General features: G+C 43.9%; 3 protein-coding genes across 7 annotated transcripts; 2 read left to right on the plus strand and 1 right to left on the minus strand.

The window, feature by feature from the left end:
- Positions 1-597: 597 nt before the first annotated feature.
- On the minus strand, positions 598-7,692 carry wdr4 (WD repeat domain 4). The gene is made up of 11 exons (XM_065962123.1): positions 7,276-7,692; positions 6,730-6,798; positions 6,260-6,406; positions 6,004-6,160; positions 5,611-5,723; positions 5,184-5,244; positions 4,553-4,657; positions 3,722-3,786; positions 2,480-2,666; positions 1,416-1,485; positions 598-884 (listed from the first exon to the last, which is right to left on the minus strand). Exons 1-11 carry the CDS (start codon positions 7,356-7,358, stop codon positions 688-690), a joined length of 1,254 nt encoding a protein of 417 aa, XP_065818195.1. The 5' UTR covers positions 7,359-7,692; the 3' UTR covers positions 598-687.
- A 134-nt stretch (positions 7,693-7,826) lies between these two features.
- On the plus strand, positions 7,827-14,623 carry si:ch211-140m22.7 (uncharacterized protein LOC570370 homolog). 2 transcript variants are annotated; one of them, XM_020635428.3, is made up of 7 exons: positions 7,827-7,968; positions 8,177-8,246; positions 9,526-9,628; positions 10,650-11,729; positions 13,040-13,103; positions 13,907-14,031; positions 14,319-14,623. In XM_020635428.3, exons 2-7 carry the CDS (start codon positions 8,202-8,204, stop codon positions 14,348-14,350), a joined length of 1,449 nt encoding a protein of 482 aa, XP_020491084.1. In that variant the 5' UTR covers positions 7,827-7,968; positions 8,177-8,201; the 3' UTR covers positions 14,351-14,623. The 2 variants fall into 2 exon arrangements, with proteins under 2 accessions (XP_020491084.1, XP_020491085.1); XM_020635429.3 differs by having other exon boundaries at positions 7,837-7,968; positions 8,180-8,246.
- A 3,403-nt stretch (positions 14,624-18,026) lies between these two features.
- On the plus strand, positions 18,027-24,608 carry ndufv3 (NADH:ubiquinone oxidoreductase subunit V3). 4 transcript variants are annotated; one of them, XM_065962253.1, is made up of 5 exons: positions 18,027-18,181; positions 19,624-19,738; positions 20,237-21,362; positions 21,405-21,646; positions 24,315-24,608. In XM_065962253.1, exons 1-5 carry the CDS (start codon positions 18,137-18,139, stop codon positions 24,470-24,472), a joined length of 1,686 nt encoding a protein of 561 aa, XP_065818325.1. In that variant the 5' UTR covers positions 18,027-18,136; the 3' UTR covers positions 24,473-24,608. The 4 variants fall into 4 exon arrangements, with proteins under 4 accessions (XP_065818325.1, XP_065818326.1, XP_065818323.1 ...); XM_065962254.1 differs by having other exon boundaries at positions 20,237-20,388; positions 20,434-21,646; XM_065962251.1 differs by having other exon boundaries at positions 20,237-21,646.
- The last annotated feature ends 1,572 nt before the right edge of the window (positions 24,609-26,180 follow it).

Here is a 26,180-nt window from a genome sequence, read left to right on the forward strand (position 1 = left end):
TCTGAGCTCCTCCCCCTCTCTCTAAGGCTGAGCACAGCCTACCTCCATATATGTTGAAGTTTCTTTTTTAACTTGCAGACAAATGTCACCCTACTCGATCTTAATCCTGCCGCCATGTTTCGATATGTGGCCAATTAAATCTTTGTTTAAGGATATTTTATTTTGAGGCGGTAATGAACAGATTCCTCATGACAAACTATTCTCTTTAGTCTTTATGTTGATTTTTAAGAAATGAAATCTGCACACTTTAAAGTCGAAAACATCAAATTGACTGCAGCTCTACGACATCACAATCCAAATGTTGTCCTAAAATGTAACGCTCTGCACCGCCTCGTTGTTTTCCAGTCCTGTCGATGATTAGAAGGCTTGACGGCTTTGTTGAACTTTGAGGCTCCTCATCGGCCTTCCTCCAAAGCAGCTTCTCTCACTTTGTTCTGTCCGCATGATGTTCATATTTCCGTTTTAATACGACTCAAACGCTCTCCTCTAATACAGAGCCGCTGAATTTATTCTCTGCACGGCGTCAAAAATGTGTTGTGCTGTTCATGAGGTCATGTGCAGAAACAGAACCACGGCGGTGATGGAGGAAACAGAAGGCACAGCTTTTGGTTTTATTAATAAAAATAATCAGAAATTAGAGCCAAACATAAAAACTCATAAACACAGACCCTCTTTTCATTGGTCCGTTCATGAAGACTGCGTCACAGCCTCCGTCGTCTCCTTCTCCCTCTTCTTCTTCTTCTTGTTCCCATTGGTGTTCTGAGCTGCCGTCCTCTTCAGCTGCTGCTCCTTCAGCCTCTGCTGCTTCTTCTGCTGGTACGCCGTCACGTTGTCGAAGGTCACCTTGTACAGGTTCTCGTACCGGCTGCTGGACTTCATGGCGGCTGAGGAGAGAGAGAGACAGAGAGAGGATGAAGACGGGAAACACAGCTACACTTCTCAAATCATCTTTGTCCACATGACAAATGACATCACACGGAGGAGAAACCGGCGCACAGCGTTTGAAGTATTAAACTCTGTTCTCCCTGTTGGTTGGATTTTGTGTATAGTTGGGATTTTAAAAGCATAGTGGGGTTCCGCTAAATGTTTCAGTCACACACAATAAAAGTAAATCATTGGAGGCGGAGTCAGAGCAGAAACTTTCAGTCTGGAGTCTGCTGGCGTCAAATGAAGAAGTAGACTCTTTTAGAGCTCACACAGATGTAACAGATCATCAAGAACTGACTCAAAGTCCTGGATTTTAACCCCGCATAAGCAGCGCAAGATGTTCGGGGGAGGCGGAGTGCGAGCTTGTGTGACACTGCAGGTTTATTTCTGTCCGGTGGGGGGCGAGTGGGAAGAGGATGTGAGAGGGAGGACAGCGAGGATGCACTGCCGAGAGGCCGTAAGGTCAGGTGGACGAGTGTGTGACTCACCATGAAGGGTCTCCCTGTGAGGCTGCAGGGCTGCGGTTGCTCGGTGCAGCTCGGCGCTCTCCGCAGCACTCTGGGACAAACAGGAGGGCGCACGTTTAGCACAAAATACCACAGATAGACACGGCGGCAAAAGTAACACACATGAAGTCGTCTCCAGCTGCAGAGGAACGCATTCAGCTTCTTTATAACACTGGGAAACCAGAGCGCCACTCGCCAAGGGGGCTGTGTTTACACCAGAGACGTGATTAACTGTAAACAGAGAGATGCATGATGACATCATTAGAATCATAGTGACAATGTGTGTGTGTGTGTGTGTGAGGCAGCAGTGTGTGTGTGTGTGTGTGTGTGTGTGTGTGTGTGTGTGTGTGTGTGTGTGTGTGTGTGTGTGTGGAGCAGCCGGGATGAGTCACGTCCTTGTTTGGATGTGTGGAGCGCTCACGGACAGAAACATCAGCGAGTAGTTTCCTCTTCACACTCCTCGTCCTCCCACACGCTGAATGTAAATAATGATGTGTGAATATCAGAGGGAGGACAGCATGAGGTGAGATAATGGAGTTTAAAAACCCCGAGGGCAATTTGTCTCGGGACACCTACAGAGCGTGCTTTAAAAGAAGAACACAGAGGAGCATGGTGACCAGAAGGAGTTCTTAGAGGTGACTTCAGCTGATTTAGAAAACCTGGGTAAAGTTTGTTTGAATTATATAGATTTTAAATGACGACTCAACATCTAGAATTCCTCCAGCAGGGGGCGCCAATGGCCCAGTAGATGAGTTGCACCTTGTACAGAGGCAACGCTCTCTCGTCCTGATTTCCAAGGGTGCTTCTCGTTTCTCTCTAATTTTTTTTCTGTTTCCTCACTTGAACAGGAAGTCGTTCCATGTTGAATGAAGTCCCAAGTGTCTTATTTCAGCACCGAGGAGCGAGGTTTGAGGTTTGAGGAAAATCCTCTGAGGAGCTATGAAACAGCCCGACTCTATGTGCTGTCCTATCAAAATAAAAGCATAAAAATGGATTGTTGTGAACGAGGCTTTAAAAGGCTGCAGAGTAATGAATGAGGACTGTACCTCCCAGCAGTCCTGTGTCCGTGTGTAGATCTGGAGCGGTGTTTCTCTGGAGTCCATCAGCACCCACAGTCGACCCTCAGGGTCAAAGGTCATGTCTGTGGAACAGTGAGGCAGAGGGAGCCTGCTGTGAGGGACGATTTTCTGCTCGGAGTCTTTTTTCAGAGAGAAGAACTGAAGCGTGGAAACTCTGAGAACAAAAAACAGGAGATCAGATCATCAGAGGGAGTCATGGCTCTGACCTACATGTGCAGTGAAAGACAGTATCCAGGAGCCTCACAGGGACATTGTGCTTCCATTGTGGACATTGTATGTCCCAAAAATAGATTAAACTATAGGAAGTAAATATAGCTCAAAGGCAGCTGACATGTCAGAGTTTAAAACAGACTCCTGAGAGGGAGTCGTGTACACACATCCTGCACGACGACAGTTTGGAAAACTTTTCTGAAGACAAGCGATGAGAAGAACTGAAAATGAGAGCAGGCGAGATATCAACGTTTTCACTCATTAAAATCATGGAGGTGGAGCTTGCTGGTATTTTAATGTGTAGGTCATTTTTTCATTTTGAGCCTTTCTGAGAGGTCCAATCAGTGAGATGTGTAGTGAGTGAAATGATAAAGGTACCTTACTATATGATCAGACATTAAGGAAACATGCTATGTTGAAGTGCTGGCTTCTCTGACAACAATGCAGCAGCCAGTATGTCCTCCTTCTAACTTTAGATTCTGGTCCTGAATGATCTGGATTTGTTTGGACCAGAGAAGGTAGGCGGTTTTAAGGCGACCCCCAGACGGCCGTTTTGGATGCCCCTCGGTTTGCCAGATATGAGAGCAGTTATCAGGAGAGAACTGGTTCAGATAGAAGTGATTGTACCCGACCTAAAAAGCCTCTGCATGTTTCTAATAAGCTCCACGAGCAGAAACGTGCTCAAACAAGGATCAATATTAGAAATGCTTTTGAAAAATGGAGAGAGGTTAGAACACAGAAAGGTTTACAGACTGATGCAGAGCTGGATAAACACTGAAGCTTCAGTGTTCACCACATGACAACCTGCATGAGCATCGACTATAGAGAGGAGGGGGCCATTTTAAACACTAGGGGGTCAGAGTTACATGTTGCTCCTTTAAGTTTATTTCCAGTTGACTTTTCTAATGTAATTTATCAACAAACGAGGAGAAAGCAGCTTTCTGTCCCCTCTACCTGAAGTCCTAACTGAGTGATTGACAAACAGGAAGTGACACTCACCTGTCACACAGCACGGCCACATGCTGAGCATCCGGTGAGCTGCTGATGCGGCACACAGTGGGCTTCTGGGAAATAAAACAGAAACAGACAGGAGGAGTCTCAGAGAAGCTTCTCACGCTTGTTTGTGTAAAATAAAGGACTTAGACATCCCTTCCTCTCGGCTCTGGATCCGGGGATCCGTGTGTGTGACCTATTTCACCCCCGCTCTGACACAGCTCAGCAGAGAAACACAAAGACGAGGCTCCGCCTGACAGGACAGAGAAGCTGAAGCTGTGCCAGCTGCTCAGTGGACCTCTGAGTTCAATAAGACACGTTCGTTTGTTATCATTTAGCCATTAAAGCAACAATGTGCAGGAATTCAGTGTGGCAGCCATCGAAGGTCAACGAGTTCAACGGCACCGTCATAAAACACGCCGCCGGTAAAGCTGCCAAACATGAGACAATGATGACACTGATAAGGACACAGGATAACGCTACGTCTCAATCTGTTCTGAATAATATCTGCAGGGATGAACACTCTGCTTCTCGCTCGCTCACTCTCTCTCTTCTAATCTTCCTCCGCCCTCTTCCTCTCAGCAGTTGTATCAAACAGAACAGAGACAAGCTAACTGGCTGCCTCGTAGCTGAAGGCTGCTTTGTGAAAGAGCGCCGAGAAGACGTTTGGACGATGTAGAGAGATGTTTCGACATCATACATGAAACATTGATCTATTGACCTGCTACACAAACAGTCACAAACATCTCTACCGTTCCTCCTCCGGGTGTTGTCGCTCAATCGACTGTCATGGCGTCCCATACTACAGCAGGTAATGTGTCGTCACTCAGTTCTTACCTTCTGTTTGTCGGCGTCAGGCGGCGGCGTCTCCTCCAGCTCACTGAGGTCGCAGCTCTGCAGTTTACGACCGGACTCGAACTCCCACAGCTTCAACGTCCCGTCCTGATGAACACAAACAACACCCCTTCATATTAGGCCCCGCCCATGTGTCCCACTGCTGTTTTTTACGAGCAAAAAAAGTGCTGGCTGCGCTCTCTGGAGCTCTTGGATGATGCACTTGTGCGATGAGAATTTAAACGCTGCATGTGCATCCGGTCACTATGACAACTGGCGCTGTGTGACCAACACTGCTGCTTTTTCCTTTTATATTCTATTTTTCGTCACTGTGAGCATCAAACGGAGGTTGTTGGTCCTCCTGCTGTGTCTGGACACGGAGCGAGGAGGATGTGGGTACAGGGGGACTACAGTATATTTAGAAAAGAGCGCCCGTGACATAAACAGCACATTTCTGAAAAGAGATTTTCAACTGGAAGAGCTCGGAGTGGCCGCACAAAAAATCTATTTTAATAACAGAGCGTAAGCTAAAAGGAAACATAAAGAAGCTCATGGATGTTATTAAATTCCTCTTTGCCTTTGAATAAGTGTGTTAATGCAGCTTAAGGAAACACACACACACACACACACATACCCCTGATCCAGACAGCAGCCAGTGTGGATGACCTGCAGGGACGAGCAGGCAGCTGACGAACCTAAGAAGAAGAACACGCAGGATTCAATCTGAGCACACTTCATGTTACTGAGCTGCAGTACACAGGGTGAAAGCTTGCTGTTCAGGTTGTTCTCTCTTTTTTTGAGGGGCCGGATATTAGTAAAATATAAATCCAGTATCTGTGAGCACATTGGCAGCTCTCCGAGGCTGCGTTCAGTGGGTTTATCACCGGTTCACACCTGTGACGGAGTGTGTGCATCGACATCTTTCAGCTGTTTGGGCCCTGTCACATGCTCGACTTCTGAATTAATTAGAGCCGGCCGATTTATACTACATGAAATGTGTCCTGAAAACGTAAAAGATTTCACTTTTTTATTTTCCCCAGCAGAAAGTCGCAGACACTCACTGTTGGTGTCCGAGGCAGAAGGACTGGATGTTGTACGGGGACCTGAGGTGGCTCACGCGGATTTTCTCGTCGCGGTCGGCTGTGATGAGGAACTTGTTGTCCGGGGAAACGGTCTGAAAGTCAGCAGAAGGAGAAATCATTCAATCGGACAAAGGCTGAGAAAAGTGTGTGATGATTCCAGCAGGGCACAGGAAGCAAGGTGCAGGAAAACTAGACCAGCACTCTGAGGAACTTTGTTTTACGTTGTTTGTTAAGAATCAAAGATCAAATACGACAACACAATAAAAGATCAAATGAGCAACAGGATGTGTGCTCATAAAAGTTGAACAGCACAGGAGAGGTTTTTTTTGGGGGGGGGGGGAGGGGGGGGTTCTGCTGCTCGGAGGTTCTTACTACAGCCAGCAGCATGGACAGGTGTCCCATCTTCAGCTCCCCTTTGCTCTGCGGCTCCGTCACCGAGAAGGAGTAAACGTCTCCTGATTTGTCCCCAGCTAGCAGCTCGTCCTCAGTCTGACTGAAGAGCAGGGCGGTGCACCTCCTCACCACCCACCTGTACCACACACACACACACACACACACAGACCTTACATCAATGTGTGGACAGTGCATGGAGCTGCTGTGACAGGAGAACAGAGCTTCAGTCCTTTACCTGACGCTGACGCACTGCCATGAGGGCTCACAGCGAAACAGGACCAGCCTCTTGTTGTCATCCGTCAGCGCCACCAGCTTTCCTGAAGGAGACACAGCGAAGGCCAGGACTTTGTCACTTCCTGTTTCCTCTGATGCTCCAGCATCACTGATGAAAGACAAAATAAACAGCTGGTTTAAAAAAAAAAAAAAAAAAAAGTACACTCTGTTGAGCTTTTTCATACAGCATCAACATGAAGCCTCAATGATCCAGGTCTTTATATTTCTGCACAGGAGAAACCCCCCCGTCATCTCCTTTTTGATTTCTATCATTAGGGATTCATGCGTTTGATTTATCAAGGCATGTCAGGATATTTATTTTAGACTCAAAGATGATACAGATATGATCTATGAATGCAAAGTTATTCATCAAACCTTCAGTTTGTATAAGGAGCAGAACATTCAGACTTTAATGTCTTCTGACAGTTTCACCTGCTGGTGTCCTCCTTTGTGTTCTTCGGCCTCTTCTCTGCAGCGCTGCAGTCAAACACGAACGGCTCTCTGCAAGACAAAACCCCAAAGGCAGCTCCAGTTTTTATAAAAGTTTGTAGTTTGTAGTTTTATTCATATTGATTTGAATGAGTAAATTTTTTTGAGTGTAAAAACATGAAAATGATCTTTGACACGTCACAAGTCTTAAAAGTTGTGTTAGTCAAATACCTCAGTATAGAATTAAAATGAATACAAAGGGACATAAATGTGCATAGAAAAACAATATTTTGTTTAAATAAATATATTTTTCTAAGAAATGATCTGTGTTTTTATAACATGTGGAAAATATATTTGTTTACTTTCTGGGTTCCGTCGTCCTGTACCTGTCTGTCAAATGTTAAAGAACATGTAATCTAATCTGACTGCCTTGGCTCTGAGTGATTGACAGCACAGCTAGCTTTAGCTGTTAGCTCGCCGGTAAACAAACCCAAACAAACTTCACAACACGTGACAACTGGCGGAGGAAACGTGTCACGTGACGCCCACCTGTCCTGTTTGGTGTTGACTGCCACCAGTTTGGTGTCGCAGGTGAAGAGAAACCACTCTCCGCAGAATCCCACAGCACTCATGTCTGTTGTGTTTTTGTAGCATGCGACGACGGCAGGAGAGGGAGACCCACGCGGACAGGAAGGAAGGATACGCTGTCGCGCGTAATCGACGTCACAGACCGCACAGGAGCGTACACGCCCCCTTCGAGAAAGTACAAAATGTACACAAAAGAGTCTAACTGTTGAACAAATAAGGTTTAATGCGAAATACACGCAGAATTATCTCTCTGGGTCATAATGTGCAATCAAAGTGTTCAAGTAGTAAGAACTAACGTCGATTGGTCGACTTTAATCGATGACATTTAGCTCGAGAGAGTGAGCATTCATTCAAACGCGAACCTGGAGATTAAACTACACTGTCGCTGTTCTACATCGGCAAAATGACCGAATATCAACCGAATATTAGTCGAATTAAAGATGAAAACACAACAAAAAACAAAAAAAAACAGTGAAGAGAGAGCAGAGCACACACATGTTTGTGAGGAAGGGGGCGGTGACTCTCACAGTGAAGGGGGTTACATAAAAGTGTGTGAGAGTGATGTCCATGCTGCTGTGAGAGAGCTGTCTTTGGAGACCTGACCACCGGAGAAGCGTCGAGAAGCCTTTTCTTTTTTAAAAAAAAAATCCACAGGTAATTTGTGTGACGCTTGTTGAATGAAAAACAAAGCTGCTGCTTCTCACAGGCACAACACATCAAGATTTGCAGCTTTTACTGCAGTTTTGTTCTTGTTGTTCTTGTTGTTCTTGCACGACGCTAAACGAGCCAGTGTTGAATGTGAAAGATGTTCAGACGTTGTTTGTTTGTTATTGTTGTTGTCGTGATGTAACGTTATCCACAGCAGCACAGACAGACTGCACAGAAAGATGGCGGCTTCCCTGCTGAGGATAGGACGACTGGGTTGTGTCAAGGTAATGCGTGAAAACAACACTCTTCTACTGCTTTATTTGCATGCTCTTATGGTAAATACTCGCACAGTACGTTGTCATAGTTTGGCCTCTTGTTTTCTTTGCGCTCCACATTTGAAACCAGCCTCTACCCTGCAGGCAGCACTGACTCCAGCTCCATGCTCAGCGCTTTAAACCGGCTGTTTTTCTCAGTTAAATCATGTTTTGGATAACTTCCTGAAAGCTCACACTCCATCCAAGTTGTTGCAGACTACTTAAAGTGTACGCCTGATCATCTCAGCAGGCTTAAAGCAGACACACAGGCCTGACAGCTGAAGCTCCTTGACTGTGCAGACAAGTGCTGAGCGACATGGGGAGGTGTGGTAAACCTTTAACAAGAAGCTGTAGGTTGTGTGAGCATGCTTGTGCAAGGTTAGAGGGCCCCCACCAGTATGTGGTCAGTGGTTGGACTGGAAATGTTTACAAGGAAGGGTGACTTGGACTCGTATGACAGGATTTAACTGTTTTTAACTCACTGACATACAGGGGGAGGGGGTGGGGGGGGGGGGGGGGGGCAGTGAGCAGGGGTGTGTCCAGACTTTTTGGACTGGGGTGGCCCAGCTTGGGACGCTGACTTGTGCAGGGGTGAAGCCTGAAGTTTGTGTGCACACAGCTGAATGAAGAGCGTTTATTTCCCCCTTCAGTCTGCACTCATCACACAGACTTTTAAGTAACACATGATGATGATGATGACGTCTTCATCTTCTGAGCTTCACGGACTCAAAAGAAAGTCTGTACGTCCAGAGTCACCATTTAAAGTAATCTGACTCAAACCAAACATCTGCACGCTGAGCTGCCTGTTGCAACACAGGCTGAATGGTGGATTTCAACTGAAGTCCCATCTCTGATCAGGATAAATAGCCAATAATAGTTGGAGGTGGCCAGTAAGATTTAGAGGGGGGGGGGGGGGCATGCCTACTCTCTGGACACTGTCCTGGCAGCGAGGAGCCTGAAGTTTCAGAATATTAAAATGATCCGAGTCTCAAAAGTTTTGCCGTGGAAGTTTTTCTCTTGACTTTAAACTGAATAGTTTGCTGTGAACATGGGCTGGTTCACTGACGACTGTGTGGGATAATAATTGGATTCCCTGTAGGAGATCTTCCATCCACACATGCTTTTGTTGGAGTGGGAGAACTGGTTGCAATCTGCAACCTCACCACTAGATGTCATTAAGTTTTTTAAAGGTTAAACAAAAAGGGGAGTGGATGTCAACAATACTGTGTCTGTGTGTGTTTTGTGTTAGTGTTTGCAGGCTGAGAGCTGGATCACTCTGAGTAGAGCACCTTCAGCTGCGGCCTTTAGCTCAAAATCTGGTGGTTCTAAGAAGTCATCCAAGAAGGACTCAGGTAAGCTTTCAGAAGATCAGCGGCCCTGTTTTGACTTTTTTTTTTTTTTTTCTTTCAGCTTTTGCATGAACCTACTTCAGCTCAGAAAGTGGCACAGGTGTAGCCTGTATCATACAACAAGCATGATGTCATTGAACAAAGTGATCACACATGGTGCAGTTTTGTAACATCACGCAGGACTAATGTGTCCTTACAAAGCAGACCATGCTCCTGCTCCCCTAAACCCCTAATGCACGGCTGTCCTGAAGTAAATGTTCAAACTTGATGAAGATTGAATTTAAAGGCTTTAAAAAGTTGAACTAATGGTTTGATGGCTGCAGACAGTTCAGCCTTTCATGTAGCAGAATGATGTAGGCTAATGTGGTGCTGCTGGAGAAAAAGTAACAACAAAGAGTCAAAGGTCAGAGGCCCCCCCCCGAAATGTCCCCTATGTCAGGGCAGAAACAACAGCTGCTTTTTCCTAGCTGCAGGATTCAGCTCTGTAAATAAAAAGGCTCTTTACTATCACCTTCTTGAAGCTGCTGCTGCTGCTAACATAAATGTTTGCTTTGGCAAATACAGAATATTTTTATGCATTTGTCTTGTTCAGTTAATCGCAGAGATTCTTGTGATTGTGGTATTCACTAATGTGTTGGATGAGAATGACTTGTAATTCCTGCTTTTCTCCCACAGATATCGATGATTATTTAACTGAATCAAACCCGTATCAGCTGCTTTTAACTCCTCCTTTGAGATTTTGAAACTTAACATTTAACTGGATACAAAGATTCGAAGTGTCACGGGTTCCTCTTTGACTCTTCTCTTAGTGTGTTTACCATTTCCCTAGGCCTAACTCATAGACCTATGATTCTTTTTATTATTTTCCTGTAAACCAGAACATGCACCAGATGCTTCTTCATGATGTTTCTTTATAATGTTGGGACATTTGAGGTTCATAGTGGACAGTTTGTGATGAGATCATTAAAATGTGTTTGTAGGGAAATAATTCATCTTGTCTGCTTGCACTCTTCCTTCGTCCTAGACAAAGACCAGGGTAAAACATACTTCGATATAGAGAAACTTGTCCAGCACAAGACATTCGATCTTCCCAAGAGTGATGTTTCTCAGGCAGTAACCGCTGCTGCAGCAGCAGCCGAAGCGGCAGCAAAACCTGTCGAGGCGTCCACAACCGCTGCTGCTGCTGCACCTGAGGCTGTAGCTGAGGCAGTTGTTGAAGCCACACCTGTGGTCGAAGCCGTCGCAGAAGCTGCACCAGTCGTCGAGGCCGTCGCAGAAGCCGCACCTGTGGTCGAGGCTGTTGTGGAGGCCGTTGCAGAAGCTGCACCTGTGGTTGAAGCCGTCGCAGAAGCCGCACCTGTGGTGGAAGCTGTCGCAGAAGCCACACCAGTAGTCGAGGCCGTCGCAGAAGCTGCACCTGTGGTTGAAGCCGTTGCAGAAGCCGCACCTGTGGTTGAAGCCGTGGCAGAAGCTGCACCTGTGGTTGAAGCCGTGGCAGAAGCTGCACCTGTGGTTGAAGCCGTGGCAGAAGCTGCACCTGTGGTTGAAGCCGTGGCCGAAGCTGCACCTGTGGTTGAAGCCGTGGCAGAAGCTGCACCTGTGGTTGAAGCCGTGGCCGAAGCTGCTGAAGTGGCACCTGTGGTGGAAGCTGTCGCTGAAGCTGAAGCCGCACCTGTGATGGAAGCTGTCAATGAAGCCGTAGCAGAGATTGTTGCAGAAGCTGCACCTATTATTGAAGCTGTTGCCGACGCTGTCGTCGAGGCTGCACCAGTGGTTGCTGAAGTGTTACCTGAAGCCGCACCAGTGGTTGAAGTAGTTGCTGAAGCTGCAGCAACCATAGCTGAAGTTGCTGCTGAAGCCACTTCCCCCGAAGCTGAAACTGCAGCACCAGTAGAAGAGGTTCCCGTTGAAGCTGTTGAAGCAGCACCAGCTGCTGAAGAACCTGCAGCTGAAGCGGCCCCTGAAGCCCCTGCGGCTGAGGCTGCACCTGTTGCAGAAGTTCCCGTTGAAGCTGCTCCTGAAGCCCCTGCTGCCGAAGCTCCTGTAGAAGCCGCTGCCGAGCCTGCTGCTGAGGCCCTAGCCGAACCGGTTGAACCGTTTGAGGGTACACACTACTACCTCCCCCTCCCCCAAAATCCTTCTCTTTTCCTCTGTGGACCCTGCAGTCTACCAGCACCCCTTATACAATTATGCAGTAGCCGTTTGTGATGAGGATTAACGATAAACTGTAAAGATACCGGACATCACAAACACAATTTTTTTTTTAAATTTTTTTTTTTTGGGTTCTGTCGATGCAAAACTTTTGGTGTCACTTCTTCTTTAACATTCAAACGATATTTCCCCTTTTCATCCCCCGTCCACCATGCCATAAGCACCAGATCACCAAGTGCCTGGGTCACCTTTCCTGTAGCTGTAGTTCATCGCCTAATGTGTTTGTTCAACCATCCTACACACGATGCATGTACTAACTCTGTAACACTTCACTGTTAGACTTTTGTCATGCATCTTTTGTTTTGCACACTTTTCCTTTCATGCTGTTTTTCCCCACACACACACACACACACACACACACACTAATCTCAGCTTGCTTAATCCTTTCATTTCTTCTGTTTCTTGGATTTCCTACTTTGCACCTTCCTGCATTTATCTGTGCTATTCGTGCTTTCAACCTTTTTTTTTTTTTTTTTTTACACAGACGATTTCTTTGCTTTTTCATTTCCAGCCTTTTACCTCAAAACTTTTCCAACATGACAGAAAACATTTCTAGTCCTCCTCTTGATTTCTTTTCTTTATTGTGGTGTTATTGAAATGTTTGTTTTGTATTTTGTGGTTATTAAAGGTAATGTTAACGATGCTGTCTTCACTGATAACGGATAATGCTAAGGTTCCCGGCATCACCTGTCATATATACTTTTTGTTCTTAACCTCCAGCTTCTCTCCTCCGTCCTCCCTCACTCTCCTCACACGTCTTACTGAGTGGCATGGTAAACCTAATCTGTCATCACTCCCCACACGGAGGGTCCGATTGTTGTATTTGGTTAATGATAATGTGTAAATGTAAACTTTCCTTCCTCTTATTTTTGTTTTTCTTTGTAAATGTTACGGGTGATTCTGTACCCTGGTTGCTCTGCGTTTAGAGTCGGGGGTTGGCAGTGTATACTATACAGCAGTTCTGTCATCTAGCATGACCTTTCACAGCAACCTTTTTAACCTTTCCACTGACCCTCTCTTTCTTTTGCCTGTAGCTGGTTACTCTTCCTAATACCCAAAATCCTATGTGCATGTGGGCTCCTCTAAAAACTGGACTGGTTATTTTTGTTTTTGAACAGATGATATCCAAACCTGTTGTCCTGGTTTGTAAGCACTTTCTTTGTGATGTGATATTCATTTTATTTCTCTCCTTGTGACTCGCAGCTCAAATGGACCCAATTCAGAAACTCTTCTTGGACTCCATACGTGAATACTCCACAAAAAGCCAGTAAGTCTCAAAACTCTAGTTGAAGTGAAGATTTAAATTCTAGCTGCGAGCTAAGTGGCTGTTAAAGCAGCAATATGTAACTGTGACACCTAGTGCAGTCCAAATTCTAAACATTGGAGAGAGCTGTCTCCCCCCGCCCCCTCCTCTCTAGAGTCGATGCTCATGCAGGTTGTCATGTGGTGAACACTGAAGCTTCAGTGTTTATCCAGCTCTGCATCAGTCTGTAAACCTTTCTGTGTTCTAACCTCTCTCCATTTTTCAAAAGCATCTCCAATATTGATCCTAGTTTGAGCACGTTTCTGCTCGTGGAGCTTATTAGAAACATGCAGAGGCTATTTAGGTCGGGTACAATCACTTCTATCTGAACCAGTTCTCTTGCCGGCTTCCATCGCTGCAACACCTGTTGGTTTGACCTGATAACTGCTCTCATATCTGGCAAACCAAGGGGCGTCCAAAACGGCCGTGTGGGGGGTGCCTTAAAACCGCCTACCTTCTCTGTTCCAAACAAATCCAGAGCATTCAGGACCAAAAAACCAAAGTTTAAAGGAGGACATACTGACTGCTGCATTGTTGTCAGAGAAGCCAGCACTTCAACATAGCATGTTTCCTTAATGTCTGATCATACAGTAAGGTACCTTTATCATTGATCCTTTAAAATGTTTGCGACCGCGGTCTGACAGACTCTGGTGTGTCAGTGGATGTTCTGTGATTGTGAGTTAGTGCTCATTTAATTATTTACATGTGTGAGTAAATGAAATGGGACTTTGTGCTGCTGACGATTGACCTTTGTCTTCCTCCTGTAGGGCCTCAGGCGGGCTAGTGGATGCAGGTGCGGAGTACGAAAAGGCTGTGGCAGAGGAGGTTGCAAAGCTCCAGAGACTCTATGGGGGTGGAGACCTCACAGCTTTCCCAGAGTTCACATTCACAGGTGAGTCAAACTCTAAGACCACGAGGCCACATGCTTTTTGGTTATGAATGTGAGGGTGAGATCAAACCTCATTTCTTACAGCAATACTGCGGCTTCTCACTTTGTGTGCAAACCAACTATAAATGAAGCGCAGAGACTGAAATTAGGGTTTTTACTGACTCCAGTATCGGATGAATAAAATGATGTGAAGCTGCTCTAGACGTTTTCACAGACTGACAACATGAGGAGAAGATGGGATCTGTAAAAACATTCAACGAGTTGATTTCTCTTCTTTGTGTCTTTTTCAGAGCCTAAGTTTGATGAAGTGGCCCAGAAATGAACACCAGCACTTTAACAAACATGCTTTTCTACTGTCGCCTTCCCGCCTGTACGTCTGTGCTCCATAGTGGACTGCCAACAGTCTGCTTCCTGTCAGAGTGTCATCAAACCCCACCTCCAGCTGCGTCTGTCAGTAGTTAGATATTTGAATGGGAGTGTTCTCTGAAGGGATTGAGATGTACATTTCTGCAAGATAAGGGAACTCTGAGCTGTGAAATAAGCTTTGTGTGTTGAGCTGAATGTAGGGAAAAATAATAATAAATTCCACTTCCTATTTGTTGTGCGCTTGTCTCTTTCTTCAACAGTCGGTGAAATGATCATATGGTCACAAATATTGGAATTTTTATTTTTCATATCTCTTCATTCAGCAGTGTGAGTTTCATTAAAAAGGACGTACCGGTAAGTATACAGAAGGCTCTATAATAGAGGCTCAGTTCTTAATTTATAGCGACATCAGCAAGGAAAAGAAAACGTGCAGAACAGACGGCATGTTGTAAACTTACTGCTCCGGCTGTATGTCAGGAGCTCTGCAGTCAGAAAAGGAGATAACTGAGCGCTCCAAGTATAAAGAATGAACCCATAAGGAAGGACATCATTAATCAGTCTTTATTAAAACATGTAAAATAAATACCAACATGTTTGACCTGTGAGGTCTTGCAAGGTGTGCAAGAACTCTACAAAGGCTGCAGCAATTATACAAGATTACTTTTTTTTTTTTTTTTTTTAAACATGCAAAATACGTGTTGAAATGTAAATATGTAGTATATTTAAACATTATCAGACATTTAAATCCAGAAATAGATAATTACCTGAACAGCTACAGAGGCTGTTTGTGTTAAGTTTAATGAGGACGGTAATAGACACGTACTACGTTAAAGTGTGTGTGTGTGTGTGTGTGTGTGTGTGTGTGTGTGTGTGTGTGTGTGTGTGTGTGTGTGTGTGTGTGTGTGTGTGTGTGTGTGTGTGTGTGTGTGTGTGTGTGTGTGTGTGTGTGTGTGTGTGTAATGACCCTGGTTGTTCATGGGCAATGTAAATATATTTTGAGAAAAAGGTGTTCAAAGTATGTTGTGTTATCGTGTTGGAAATCATACTCTGAAACTAGCAAATAAACTAAATAAGAGTTAACTAACAGACAGTAGCTCCTTAACAGTCAGGCTAATATGAGGCGTCTTTAGAAAGCATTTGTTTGTTTTTTTGTCCCTTCCATGAGTGGAATTTACGAGTTGTACTGCATTCAGCCAGCAGGGGGCGATGTAGATTAATTAATAATGTATTCTGATGATTGCGTCTGGAGTTTGTGAAGAGTCGTACCTGCGATGTGTCCAAAGTATTTTTCACAGTCTACCTACGGGATACCCAGAGTCCCTAAGAGGGATTTTAGTCGGGGTACGGATGGGTAAAGGGGTCAAACAGCAGAGGACAGCGCCCGTGGTTCGAATCTCTGGCAAGGAACTGCACGAGACAGTCTATGGTTGGAGGCTTGTGATTTTGATGTAACCACTGAGCTAAACCTCGGCCGGTCATGGAGGAGACAGGAACACTTTATGAAAGTAAACATGGGGACGAACACTCACCTGGAGTGTAGCTTATGAACTAAAGCGACAATCATCTCTACAAATACTAATAATACAATTATTTGAGTTTCATTATGGCCCCTTTTCGCTGGTTGGATGTTGCAACATGTACTACCTTCAGTCGGCCTGCAGGGGGCGATCGAGATGTTTCGCCTTCACTTTTACATGGAGCCTTTAAAACCATGGCAACGCCAAGAGCTGATGTAAATATTAAAGGTATATTTGAACAAGGTGCTCTCTCTTTTGTTTGGAAGTTATTGCTTAATTTAAAACTAAAATGTGTTCTGGATCAATTAATCGTCAAGGTTGTTTAATAATTAGTACGAGAGACAGGCCGATTTGACCACGAATGATTCCCGTAGATTTACAGCGAGTACCCCAGACGTGCTGCTGAAGTCACAGAAAAATATGAACACATGGGGGGGAAAAGCGGAGGACAGCGCCCGTGGTTCGAACCCCGCAGTCCGCGGACCGCTGGAGTAGAGTAACCCAAACAAAGGAAGTTGTGATGTAACCACTGAGCTAAACCTCCGCCGTCAGTCAATGACACATAAACAGGTTATAACACTAAGTATGAGGAAGTACAACCCTCATGTTGAGCAACTTCTTAAAGGTGCGCTGCTGAGTTCAGGTAGAGAAATGTGAAAGTTGGAGAAGTGTACAGATTCTGTGGTATATGTTCATAACTCTAAACACAAACTGTCCTCAGAGGAACATTTGGTCCCTGTAACACTGAAGATAAAATACTCAGCGAGGAGTTATGGTGGTGGGAGCGTAACTCTCCAGGGACCCATCTTATCCCATCTCTCCCCCTATCCCTTTACAACTCCGGTGCAGTCTAGTCCTGTGAAGGCTGTTTCGTCATGAGCCGGGGATCCGGCCGAAGATTTCTGCCTTTTAATAAGGCAGTGTTTTCTTACCACTGTAACTTTTGCTGCTTTGCTAAAGTGCTCATGATGGATAGGCCGGGTCTTTGTAACATAACAATAAGTAAGGTCTTTTACCTGCTTTTTGTAACATAACAATAAGTAAGGTCTTTTACCTGCTTTTTGTAACATAACAATGAGTAAGGTCTTTTTACCTGCTCTTTTGTAATGTTAACAGACAAAGAGTAAGGTATTTTACCTGCTTTTTGTAAAGCGTCTTGAGATAACACTTGTTATGAGTTGACGCTATACAAAATAAATTGAATTGAATTGAATTGAATTTGTTCCTTTGAGTAAAGTTTGTGTATTTAGTTCAGAAAATAAAGCATAGAATTGTTTCCATCTCTCTTTCTTTTATTCTTTATTTCGAACGATTAAAAAATAGATGAAAATGAATAAACAAATGAAAAAAAAAAAATCTGTATAAAATAAAATTAAAATAAAAAGCAAATTTCAATATAATACACATTTGACTCGTTCGAAAAGTGATAGGAGGAAGCCTAGGCTTGTCAAGTCCTGCCCCCATTCTTCACCATTAACAAATGCAAAATCCAATAAAATAAACTAAACGGACAATACAAAAAAATACTCCAATCGAGCTATTTCACTTCTCCAACTTTCAAATTCCTCCACCAAATCTCCACAGTGTGCCTTTAACTGTGATTATATTATCTAATCAGATGATGATTGGATCTGGGATTCTATATTTTATTTATTTATATTTAAAGAGAAGGCCGTATACGGTACAGGAAGAGGCAGAAAACAGAAACCCCCATCTAAATAATAGCACAATATAAAAAACCGCCTTATAAATAACAGTATTCTGCTGTTTTTAATAACTAACTACTCGTTATTCATGTAGCCTATTCATAGTTTATCTGAATCACTTATAAGTTTTTAATGAGTGTTTTTGCTCTGGTGTATCTGGTGCTCTTCTTATCTTATCATCTATTCGAGTAAATTTTGTATTTATTTCCAACAATTACCACAAGATAACTTCATCAAGTAACTATTAATAAAGTCGAGTTGGTGTACTTCCTTAGTAAGATAAGTAAGATAAATATTTTGTTTACACAATATATTTTATTTTACTTTTTGGGACTTCGGGGGCTCCGTAGAAAATAAAATAATAAGTAAAGCCAAATTAAATTGATTTATATCAACGATAAAAAAAAAAAAGTAAGAACATGAACTATAACGATCGTCAGTGTTCGTCATATTTTTAATGTTGTGGAACCTTTGTGTTTTCCTCAGTTTCCGGCCGGAGCACAACACCGGGAACACGAAATGGCGACCTCCTTGCTACGGTTAGGGCGACTTGGTTCCCTCAAGGTAAAACCACTTTCACTGCATCTTAAAGGTGTTAAGTGTGTGTTTTTTTATTATTATTCTAAACATTCATAAAGATCTAAATACAGAATTACGAAGACAGTGAACGTCACACAGTTTAACGTTAGCTCACAACGAACCTGACCCTGAACGCACCACCGAAAAGGACACATCCAGGCTTATCGACACCTGAAAAACCTGGGGAGCCTCTAAATACAAACATACCTGTATTCCAACTATTCCAAATATACAGTTTAACTCTGTTTTCACGTAGAGTTTGAATATTGTGGAAAAATGAGTCAGGACCGTATATAAGGAAAGCTCGAGAGCTCGGATTGTGTGTGAGGACGTTTTTTTTGTTTTTGTAATTTTATTAAACATTTTGGCTCAATGTTAAGATCATTTTTTATTTTAAATATGGCGTAACAATTTTAGCAAAAATGTAAATAGGTTATAAAGTGTCTGTAAACATCTGCTACTGTTCATGCTACTGGCCGAACTGGGCCACTGACATCTACAGGGGTGGCCGGAAGTGGCCACAAACACCAAAGACTGTAAATATTAATGGACGAAGCCTGAGTGACGTCTCCCATTTGTTACTGCAGGGGGCTTTGGAGTCGATGGTGGTCTCCATGCTGGAAATGCTGTTTTAAGCCTAACTTTCAGTCAACCTAACGACAGGCTGAGAGCTGGAGCTGAGGCGGGTTTTAAGCCTCATGACAAACTGTTACACCGGTTTCTTACACGCCTGTCAATCAGGTCTTTCATGTTGGCATCCTGACACACCCGTTTTGGACACCCCTCGGTTTGCCAACAGGTGTTGTAGTGATGGAAGCGGGCAAGAGAACTGGTTCAGATAGAAGTGATTGTACCCGACCTAAAAAGCCTCTGCATGTTTCTAATAAGCTCCACAGCAGAAACGTGCTCAAACTAGGATCAATATTGAAGATGCTTTTGAAAAATGGAGAGAGGTTAGAACACAGAAAGGTTTACAGACTGATGCAGAGCTGGATAAACACTGAAGCTTCAGTGTCCACCACATGACAACCTGCATGAGCATCGACTCTAGAGAGGAGGAGGGGGGAGACAGGTCTCTACAATGTTTAGAGTTCGTACTTTAAACTTTAAACGCTAGGTGTCAGACTTACATATTGCTCCTTTAATTTGGGTTCCTCGGGCTGGGTGATATGGACCAAAATTCCAACTCCTATATTTTTAAGCTGAATGTCTAAACATGAGATATACATCTCAATATTCATTTCTGTAAAGAAATAGCGTAAACAAAATCAGTTTAAATTCAAATCCAAATGTATAAATTACTTGTTTTTTTTTCTCATTTTTACCTTTGACCTCTCCGCTGCATCATGTCCAAGTTGAGTGCTGGTTGAAGTTTTCTCGTTGCGCGTTTGGTTCTCACAGTCAGAGGTGTCTGCTCTCTCCTGCAGTGTCTCCGGTTGGAGAGCTGGGGCGTCCTGAGGAGTCGCTCGGCTGCGCCGTTCTGCACTCAGGCTGAAGAGCCCCCGAAACCAGCTGCGAAAAAGACCAAGGCAGCAAGCAAGAGTAAGGAACAGTCGGTTCTGTTTCCTTTCTCAAGTCTAATATTTAGAGTTAAACGTTTTCATGATGGTTATTTATTTTTGTAAAATGATGTTTCACACCTTTTTGTGTCCATAATGTTACATCCTAAAAGTGTTTTTATGTTAACATGACACTCTTCCCTTTCAGTGCATGAACTGTGCCAAAGATCTGTTTCTTTTCTCTCCCAGTAATCCTCCATCTTCTTTAAAATAAGGTTGAAGTGTTGCTGATTGTTTCTGGTGTTTTATTTTACAATGATACTATATAAAGGTTAATGGTAAGTTTGTTTTGATTAATGCATAGTATTGTCTTCAGGTAATTCTGTTTCTCCTTTTTTTTTTTTTAGCAGTTTTTGGAAATTTAAAAGTTGGAAAATTCCAGAAAAACATAAATGGATGAAAGACACATTTTCCCTTGGAAGTTGTTACTACTGTACTTGATTATTTAACCATTTTTTGTATCATTTACACTCTTCTTTAGCAGCAGAAGTTCCAGATGAGAGAGCAAAATTGCTAGCCTACAAGACTGCAGTTGCCTTCCCAGTTAGACTTTCAGAACCTGCAGCTTTCACAGCACAACCTGAACCAGTGTCCAGCCCGGCTGCTGCTGCAGAAACTATTGTAGCTGCAGCAGCCGCAGCGCCTGAAGCTACAGCGCCTGAAGCTACAGCGCCTGAGGCCGCAGCGCCTGAAGCTGTAGCATCTGAAGCTGCTGCTGATCCAGTGGCTGCAGCAGAGGCTTCTGCTCCTGAACTAGACACAGCTCTACCTGTAATTGACGCAGCCACACCGGTAGTTGACGCAGCTCCCACAGTTGCTGAGCCCCTGGTCGATGCAAGCACTCAAACCTCAGCACCTGAAGACACTCCAGCTGCTGCCTCCACCACTCAGGATGAAGGCCCAGCCACCGCGGCCTCTTCTGAGCCTGCTGATGCTGCACCTGATTCATCTTCTTCCTCCTCATCGTCCAGCGATTCAGATTCTGACTCGGATTCTGACTCTGAGGACGAGAAGTCGGAAGCAAAGACAGCGTCCCCAAAAGTGTCGGTATCTGCTGTGAAAGAAGAAGCAGAAGTGAAGGAAGAGCCTGAAGCTGAAGTTGTTCTCGCATCCGCTGCTGAGGCCGTGCAAGAGGCTGCAGCAGCACCTGCAGAAGAAACTCAAGCTACCGTGGAAGCCCCCATTGCTGGCTCAGAGGAGTTGGTAGACTCTGCTCCTGAGATCTGCACCGCCACCGAAGACACACTAGAGGGCAGTGTGAGCACCCTGGATGCTATAGCCGTAGCTGCAGTGGAACCAGAAGTAGATGTTGTTGCAGCGCCTGCTACCCCTGATGTTGAAGTTGTCACTGAGGCTGCACCCCTAGAGGAAGCTGCAGCTGAAACCACAGAGCCCACAGAAGCTGCAGCCGAGCCTGCAGAAGCCACCGCTGCCCCCGTGGATGCTGCCGAAGAGTCTGCCTCTCCTGAAGTCCCCGTAGAAGTTGAAGCTGTCCCGGCTGAAGCGGCTGCTGAGGCTGCAGCTGAAGTTTCTGCCCCAGTGGAGGAGGATTTGGTGGATCCTGCTCCTGTAATCGCTGAAGCTGCCCCCGTAGAAGCTGCAGAAGTCCCTGTAGAAGCTGAAGCTGCCCCTGTAGAAGCTGAAGCTGCCCCTGTAGAAGCTGAAGCTGCCCCTGTAGAAGCTGAAGCTGCCCCTGTAGAAGTTGAAGTTGCTGCAGAGCCTGTAGAATCTGAAGCTGCCCCTGTGGAAACTGCAGAAGTCGCTGCTGAGGCTGCAGCTGAAGTTTCTGCCCCTGTGGAGAGCGCGGAAGAGTTGGTGGATACTGCTCCGGTCGTAGCTGAAGCTGCAGGAGAGGAGCTGCAGGCGGAGGTCCCAGTTGAAGCACCTGAGGGTACACACTACACCACCCTGTTCCCAAAATATCTACCTCTCTCTTTCTTCTTTTGTGGATCTTTTAGCCTGCACAGATGACCCTACTTCTCTTTTTATCACTCATAACAGATTACATGTAAAGTTAAGGTGTTAACCACTCATCCCATGAAGTAGTACTTGTTGCTTTCACATTTTCTCTGCGCCATCACTGTCACATCTAACCTCTCATTGCCTTGGTTTTCAGTTTCAGTTCTGCATGAGGGGAATGTAGTGCATATGGATTTATATTATGTTTGCAGGGCTTTTTTTGGTGCACTCATTTTCCTTTCCCATTTGACTTTGCCTCGCCTTGGCTTGCAAACTGAAGTTTCCCATTTTATATCTTTGACTCATCCACATGCTTGTGGGTCCTAATACTAATCCTGCTCATGTCTCTGCCTTTAACTTCATCTTTTCTGACTCAGGACACTTCTTCTTATCCCTTCTCTTGGCCTTCTTGCAGTTTGCATATCCACCTTCACTCCCAGAGTATTTGTGCCATATATGATTCTTTTATTTTGACATCTATAGGTCCGTTTTGCTCATTGTTCTTGTTTGAAATGTCTCTGTTTGGATGATAAACTGGCCACAGGTGTGGTCTGGTTAATGTTAATGTTACAGGTAAATGATTTCTTTGTGCCAGGTATTGCTATTGCTGACAGTAATGTTAGAGTGCACGTGGTCATACTGTTATTTCAGTGAAGACGAGTCCCCGACAGCAGCTGGACGAGCAGAAGCTGGGAGTGGTTAGAGTCGGTGGAGGTGTTTCATGAAGCAGAATTACTCAGTTATGCAGATCATGATCCAAATTTTGAATCAACATCAGAAAATGTAAACATTCAAACCAATCGTCAGCTGTGTTTTTAACCCTTGGGTCCTGTTTTGACACATAACAGGGTCTACATGAGTAAGAGGTGAATAGTTCTGGAGTATGAACCAGCTTTTGAGCCTCGGGTTCGACTTCCATCCTCTGTCCCTTTCCATGCATACTCAAAGAAAATCTCTTGAAGTCTTATATTAATCTTACCGCTCGATACACAGCTCAGTGCGTCCTTTCCTTTCTAGCCTGACATCCACAGATCGACCTAACTCGGTCAGCTCAGCAGTCAAGCAGTCAAGAAGTGCATTTAGGTCTGAAGCTATCCCATAATGAGGGACACTTTTATTAAAGTAAAGAAGAAGTCCAGTATAAATACTAATGTCCTGACCTTTGGTAGCTGCACTATCAGCAGGCTGTGATTTTCTGCATCACCAACATAATGCATGTAGGTTCATCGTGCTGCTGCACAGCTTTGTTCTGTTGCATTTCAAATCATCAAGTTTGCGCATCCCTCATCCCTCAGCTGGTGAATTTTGTTGCTCACAGGTTGTATCACCAGGACACAAAAACACTGCAGGAAAGAGTTTGAAACCTCATGATATGTGGAACTCTGAAGGTAGCCTCTTTGTGAGCGGGTTTGGGGTGCAACAGCAATGATTGCAGACAGGATGATTCTTTTCAGACGATTGAGGCAGAGGCAGACCAGCAATTCTCAAGCTGTGCAGGATCAAAATGACTTTTTTTTTTTTTATAAACGGAGCCTGGTGGTTTTAAAGAGCCAGTTGCAAATAAAAAAAGAGGCCGACCCCTTAAACAAAAAGCTCTATCTTTGTAGCATCCTTTCTGTGACGTTGTCAGGCCCTAACAATTCGAGCCTGTCAGGGACAAAAACACCAACTTCTGGTTAACGTCTAAGGACACATTTGGTCCAAAGATTTAGCAGCAACTATTAGACCCCATTTAACCTTTAAGTATTCAGACCCTACAGCATGTGATATATAGGACCCAGGTTTAAAAAGACAGAACTACCCCTTAAAGCAGCGGATCAAACCTGCAGCCCACTCTTCTCAGACCAACTGGGTAACTCTGCTTTCTGGAACGACCCCCCCCCCCCCCCCCCCCCTTGGTTGTTAATTTCACCACTTGTTCATTTCTTTCCCCTTTTTTTATTGATTGACGGTATTGATTAATGACAAAATGTGAATGTGTCTTTGAATGTGTCTCTGAGTTTCCTCAAATGTTGTCTGAAAGCTGACTGTCACAGCGTGGTAACGAGGTCCCAGGACAGAGATCAGATCAGTTTGCACCTCCGAACAATCAAAAGCATCAAAGTCTTGTTTTTAGCACTCTAATGATTCTGACTTGTTGCCCTTTAAAAAAAAAACATTTCATGCCTGCTTCGTCCAGTGTCATTATCTCTGGAGTTTCTGTCTTGAAGCATGTGTGCCTTCACATGATCTCCCCTAACAAACATGAGGCGTGAGGCTTTTCACACCCGCGTGTCTCCACACTCTGTTGGGGGTAATGCAGGCTGTAGGAAATGTTCCGCCGTAAACCACCTTTGTCAGCACGTGTGAAAATGTAAATGTGCAGTTGATTTAAAGAGATCTCATCTATCAGAAATATCTTGAGAAGGACTTAAGTGCAACTTTTGATGCTTTAAATCAGTGAAAAGGGAATAAGTTAAGACCCCGTGTTGCGTTTGGTTAACATGAAGTCTTCTCTGTTACCTTAAACCTCCAGAGAGATGAGTGTGCTCACCTTTTTTTAATCAGCTTTCTCTAATGCTGTTTTCTGTTTCTCCCCCCTCCCCTCCGGCCTTCTGCAGAGGCTGCAGCAGTGGCGCCTCCAGAGCCCGAGGAGCCGTTTGACAACAGCACTTACCAAAACAACCAGCACCACAGCTACACCCCGTACACATTCGCAGACCTGGATGTAGAGATGGCCAAGTTTCGTCTCCCTCAGCCTTCGGCCGGCAGACAGTAGAGGGAAACCTTTAAAGAGCTTATAGAAGAAGAAGAAGATGATGATGTTGTCCCTCCTTACATATGATCACCCCCCTTTACCTGTCAGATCTGCATGAGATCATGCTGTTATATTATTAAAATACACAAATGAGAAATGGAAAGTGTGATTCTGTTTTGTCTTGTATAAAAGAAAAGGCGTATGAAAGAGGGTAGGCAAAGATCAAAAGCTTCTTTTATGCTGTTTCTGCCTTAGGGGGGTCATTTGAATAAAGCTGAGTGTGCAAGCGGTTTATCTGTGTTTCTATTTTAATGAGTACAGTGTGCACTCCTGCCCGCCTGCCTGCACACAGCGTCCTAATTATTCGAGCTGTACACATTCTTTTCGGGGTAAACAATCAGCATCTGTTTTTATGTTTGCCAATAAGTGTGTGTGTGATGAAACAATATGCATAAAGACATAGAAAGATGGAGATATACATAAAAACTAGGCTGTGCAAATTAGGGCATTAAAGAAACACAACGTGATTTAATTATATTGGATATATTTCCTAATGGGGCGTTTAAAATCAGGCCAAAAGAGACAATAAAAAGCTACATACATATAGGTGCAATTTAGGCTCTTAAAGGAGACATTAAGGATTATATTTCAGGCTTTTACATATTTTAACCGTATCAACACTTTACATTTTTAAGGTCCCTGTAAGGTTTTGATTTGACGTCTTATACCTTTTCTAAACTGGTTACATTTGCAGTTTCCTTTCCGTCCAGTTGCATGTGTTTGTGAATGCATAATTTTCAGGTTTATGAGTTGTTAATCCAGTCACCTCCTCAAAGAACGGTCCTATAGGTCCTAAGGATCTGCAATTGAAACAAGTAATTCAATTCAAAAACCTTTATTTTAACTGGAAAGACACTGAGGTAGGAAAAAACCCCAAAATCAGCTAAAAAGAAAACAGTCACATATCTAGAAAACAGCCAGCAACATAGCTTAAAAAAGTTACAAATTGATGCACAATGGTCCATTACTATGCCCTTAAAGGCTCCATATGAGGGCAGAGTCTTAATTTTTCAAATGTGTTGGATGACATTTCAGGAATCAGGAGCATCGTATGAAAATAATGAATAGTTTTAGTTTGAATATGAGAGAGAGCTCAGTAGCTTTTCTTTAATGCAGCTAGTTTACTTACATTCATATTAAACTGAGTGTGTGGGAAAATGATAAAGGTCAAACCCACAGGTGTGTCCATGAAGACAATCCCTGCAGCAAAAAGAAGCTGAGTTATTATTTGAGTTGTGTGAGGTGTGTGTGTTTGGTTTCTGGTCTTAAATATATCAATACACTTATTATACGCCATATTTATCTGAAAGGTCCAAACAAACATCTTATTTAGAGATATTAAAAGCGATGTATAAGGCCTAAATTGCTTGTGATAAATCTACCAATAGGCCAAGAACATTTTCTTGTTGTGTATCTTGAAATAGGATGTGTACTTTCTGATTTAGATGTAGACATTGTTCACCATAAATTAGACAAATAGAGTTTTCTGCAGTGTAATAACTAAATGAACCTACATTTTCAGAGATGCCTCTAAAACCTTGTCTGACACAAAATAGGCCCCTTCTCTTGGTCAATAACACGTTATTACAGGTTATATCTTCATGCTTATAATCCCTAACAAGGAAAGAAACAGGTTTACTAAATTTGTTCCGATGTATTCTCTCTCTAA

The sequence above is a fragment of the Labrus bergylta genome, chromosome 13 (assembly GCF_963930695.1).
Source record: "Labrus bergylta chromosome 13, fLabBer1.1, whole genome shotgun sequence".
In the NCBI taxonomy this organism is placed as follows: Eukaryota; Metazoa; Chordata; class Actinopteri; order Labriformes; family Labridae; genus Labrus; species Labrus bergylta.

What these genes read in the sequence shown, in the direction of transcription:
- wdr4 (XM_065962123.1), bottom strand. Translation starts at nt 7,358, where the DNA reads ATGAGTGCTGTGGGATTCTGCGGAGAGTGGTTTCTCTTCACCTGCGAC. An exon ending in GGACACAGGACTGCTGGGAG is followed by an intron (nt 1,486 to 2,479) that starts GTACAGTCCTCA and finishes TGTTTGTCCCAG; the next exon opens with AGTGCTGCGGAGAGCGCCGA. An exon ending in TCACAGGGAGACCCTTCATG is followed by an intron (nt 885 to 1,415) that starts GTGAGTCACACA and finishes CTCTCTCCTCAG; the next exon opens with CCGCCATGAAGTCCAGCAGC.
- ndufv3 (XM_065962251.1), top strand. Translation starts at nt 18,137, where the DNA reads ATGGCGACCTCCTTGCTACGGTTAGGGCGACTTGGTTCCCTCAAG. An exon ending in GACCAAGGCAGCAAGCAAGA is followed by an intron (nt 19,739 to 20,236) that starts GTAAGGAACAGT and finishes ACTCTTCTTTAG; the next exon opens with CAGCAGAAGTTCCAGATGAG. An exon ending in CCCAGTTGAAGCACCTGAGG is followed by an intron (nt 21,647 to 24,314) that starts GTACACACTACA and finishes GGCCTTCTGCAG; the next exon opens with AGGCTGCAGCAGTGGCGCCT.
- si:ch211-140m22.7 (XM_020635428.3), top strand. Translation starts at nt 8,202, where the DNA reads ATGGCGGCTTCCCTGCTGAGGATAGGACGACTGGGTTGTGTCAAG. An exon ending in GACGACTGGGTTGTGTCAAG is followed by an intron (nt 8,247 to 9,525) that starts GTAATGCGTGAA and finishes GTTTTGTGTTAG; the next exon opens with TGTTTGCAGGCTGAGAGCTG. An exon ending in GTCATCCAAGAAGGACTCAG is followed by an intron (nt 9,629 to 10,649) that starts GTAAGCTTTCAG and finishes CCTTCGTCCTAG; the next exon opens with ACAAAGACCAGGGTAAAACA.